Here is a 2,102-nt window from a genome sequence, read left to right as displayed (position 1 = left end):
CTGAGCACTTGTGAACTCGTTGCATGGAGGCCTGCCACTTCCCACAGAGAAGGGGAGGGCACTGCCACTGTGCCTCAGTTTCCCCAGGGGTGAGGTGATGTCTCAAGGGCATCCTCATGGCACCCCAGGGACCCCCTCAGGTGGTGGGGGCTGTCCCCAAGGCCACCCATCATGGCTGTGCCCCACCCTAGGGCCACCTCCCCCCTCATCCCCATCGAGCCATTGCATTTGCGTTAATTAAAGCTCACCCCAATTAAGGCAGAGGCCAAGTCTCAGGTCCTGCCCTGGTGGGTAGGGGTCCCCCGGGGCAGGCGGGGGTCTCCCTCCACGGCCATTGCTCACCCAGCGGTGACTGTCACCATCCTGGCAGCGGGGCTCAGGGAGGGACCACGGCCCCAGCGTTGGTGCAGGCAGTTGGGGTGATGAGCTGACTCTGCGCTGGAGCGGAGCAGGAGTGCTCCTGCCCCAGGGCTCGGTGCCAGCCCCCAGCCCCATCCCGCAGCTGCATCATCCGACTCCGTGCGGGAGCAGAGCGGGAACGCTCACTCCCACACTGACACAGCCCTACGAGGGAGGGGCCCCCCCATCCCGCCTTGCCGCTGGGGCTATAATTGTCTTTTCCCTAATAAGTCTGCAGAGCAAGCAGGGGCCAAGCCCGACCCCCGCACCCCCAGGGCATCCCCTGGGCCCTGCCTTTCCCTTGGCCACCAACACTGTTTTTCTTTCCAGGGAGCTATTTCTGACGACGCACTGTGGCTCCACGCCAGGTCCCAGGGCCCCCCGTAACCCCACAGCATCGGGCATCGCAGGGACTGGCCCTGCAGCCACCTCGCATCTGAGCGCCAAGAAACCCCGGTGCAAATCCCCCAAATGCCTTTATTTTAACCACCCCGAAACATTTTTTTTCCCTCATCACCGGCAGCAGCTCAGGTACCTCCTGTGGCTGCTCTTGGTGGTGTTGCAGTGGGAGCCGGGGCTGGGAACCACCACCAAAGCCGGCCCCAAGCTAAACTTTGATGCCTGGAGGGACGTGGCACCACAAGGCCTTCGTCCCCCGAGGAAGAGGAGCAAGTGGCGGCGTCTTTCATCGCTGCTGCAAAGAATGGCACAATGGGAAACGAGGCCCCGGCTCCAGGGGCTGAGACCTGGTGGCTGATAAATTAAGCAGAATTTCATGGGGAAAACCCCAAATCGGAGGGTGATACGCCATCCCAGGGTGGGGATGAAGCCATTCCCAAAGCACCGGTTAAGGGGCCCCATCCCAAGGGGGGAACCCGCCACCCATGTCCTGAGGACACCCAGCCTGGCCCTGGGGACCTGCGGGGCTGCTTTTAACAGGGGGCTCCACCCCGCTCCCTCAGAGAATGGGGACCTGGGGGTCCCACCAGGTGGGGGACCATCCCCACACCCCCTCTCACAGACTGTGCACCAGCCCAGCTCCTCTTCCCAATGGTTTATTCTTTACACATGCTAAAAGCCTCCCTAGGGGAGGGGATGGTGACAATGACAGGAGTGCGGGGAGGGGGCAGTGCGAGGATGGGGAGCATCCCAGTACCTGGGGAGACCCGGTTTCCCCATGGTGGGCTACAGCGAGACCTGTCCCCCCCGCAGCATCCAACCCCCTGGGACAGGACAGGGGCTTCCCTCACTCAGGGGACACCGGTGTCCCCCGACCCCACGTGTCCCCAGCAGCCAGCATCGCCATGGATGGGGAAATGCAGGCTGCCCCAGGGAAAAGGGCATTTCCATGCCATTCCCTCGCACAAGGGCAACCTCCACACTGGGGGACACAGGACTCAGCTGTGTCCCCCCACAACAACCCCCCAGCTTCACCCAGGGACCTGGCTCAGGGGTGGGCAAGGGGTAGGGAAGGACTGAGCACCCCCCAGTCCTGCTCGCAGAGGACAGGGCAGCCCCAGCATTGCGGAGGTCAGGATGGGGCCGTGCCCACGTGCAAGAGCGGGGTGCCCGCCCTGGGCAGGGGCTCACGGGACCCCGCAGCTGCTCAGGGCCCCGACTCCTTCTTCCGCTTCTGGAAGCGGCGGAATTTGCCCTGGATAGCAAGCGCGGCTTTCTCCGTCTCGGGTGCGCTCAGGTCGATG

The 2,102-nt window shown here is 63.7% G+C and overlaps 1 protein-coding gene across 1 annotated transcript; it reads right to left on the bottom strand.

Annotated features, from left to right (window-relative positions):
• Nucleotides 1–912: 912 nt before the first annotated feature.
• On the bottom strand, nt 913–2,101 carry PCP4L1 (Purkinje cell protein 4 like 1; the record flags this gene model as incomplete). The annotated part of the gene is made up of 2 exons (XM_009322015.1): nt 913–1,093; nt 2,019–2,101. Coding segments are annotated over 2 exons (264 nt in total), but the record flags the coding sequence as incomplete, so codon positions are not given.
• Between the last annotated feature and the right edge of the window lies 1 nt (nt 2,102).

Source organism: Pygoscelis adeliae, unplaced genomic scaffold (genome assembly GCF_000699105.1).
Source record: "Pygoscelis adeliae isolate BGI_AS28 unplaced genomic scaffold, ASM69910v1 Scaffold654, whole genome shotgun sequence".
In the NCBI taxonomy this organism is placed as follows: Eukaryota; Metazoa; Chordata; class Aves; order Sphenisciformes; family Spheniscidae; genus Pygoscelis; species Pygoscelis adeliae.
This window is presented reverse-complemented; position numbering and strand designations above follow the sequence as displayed.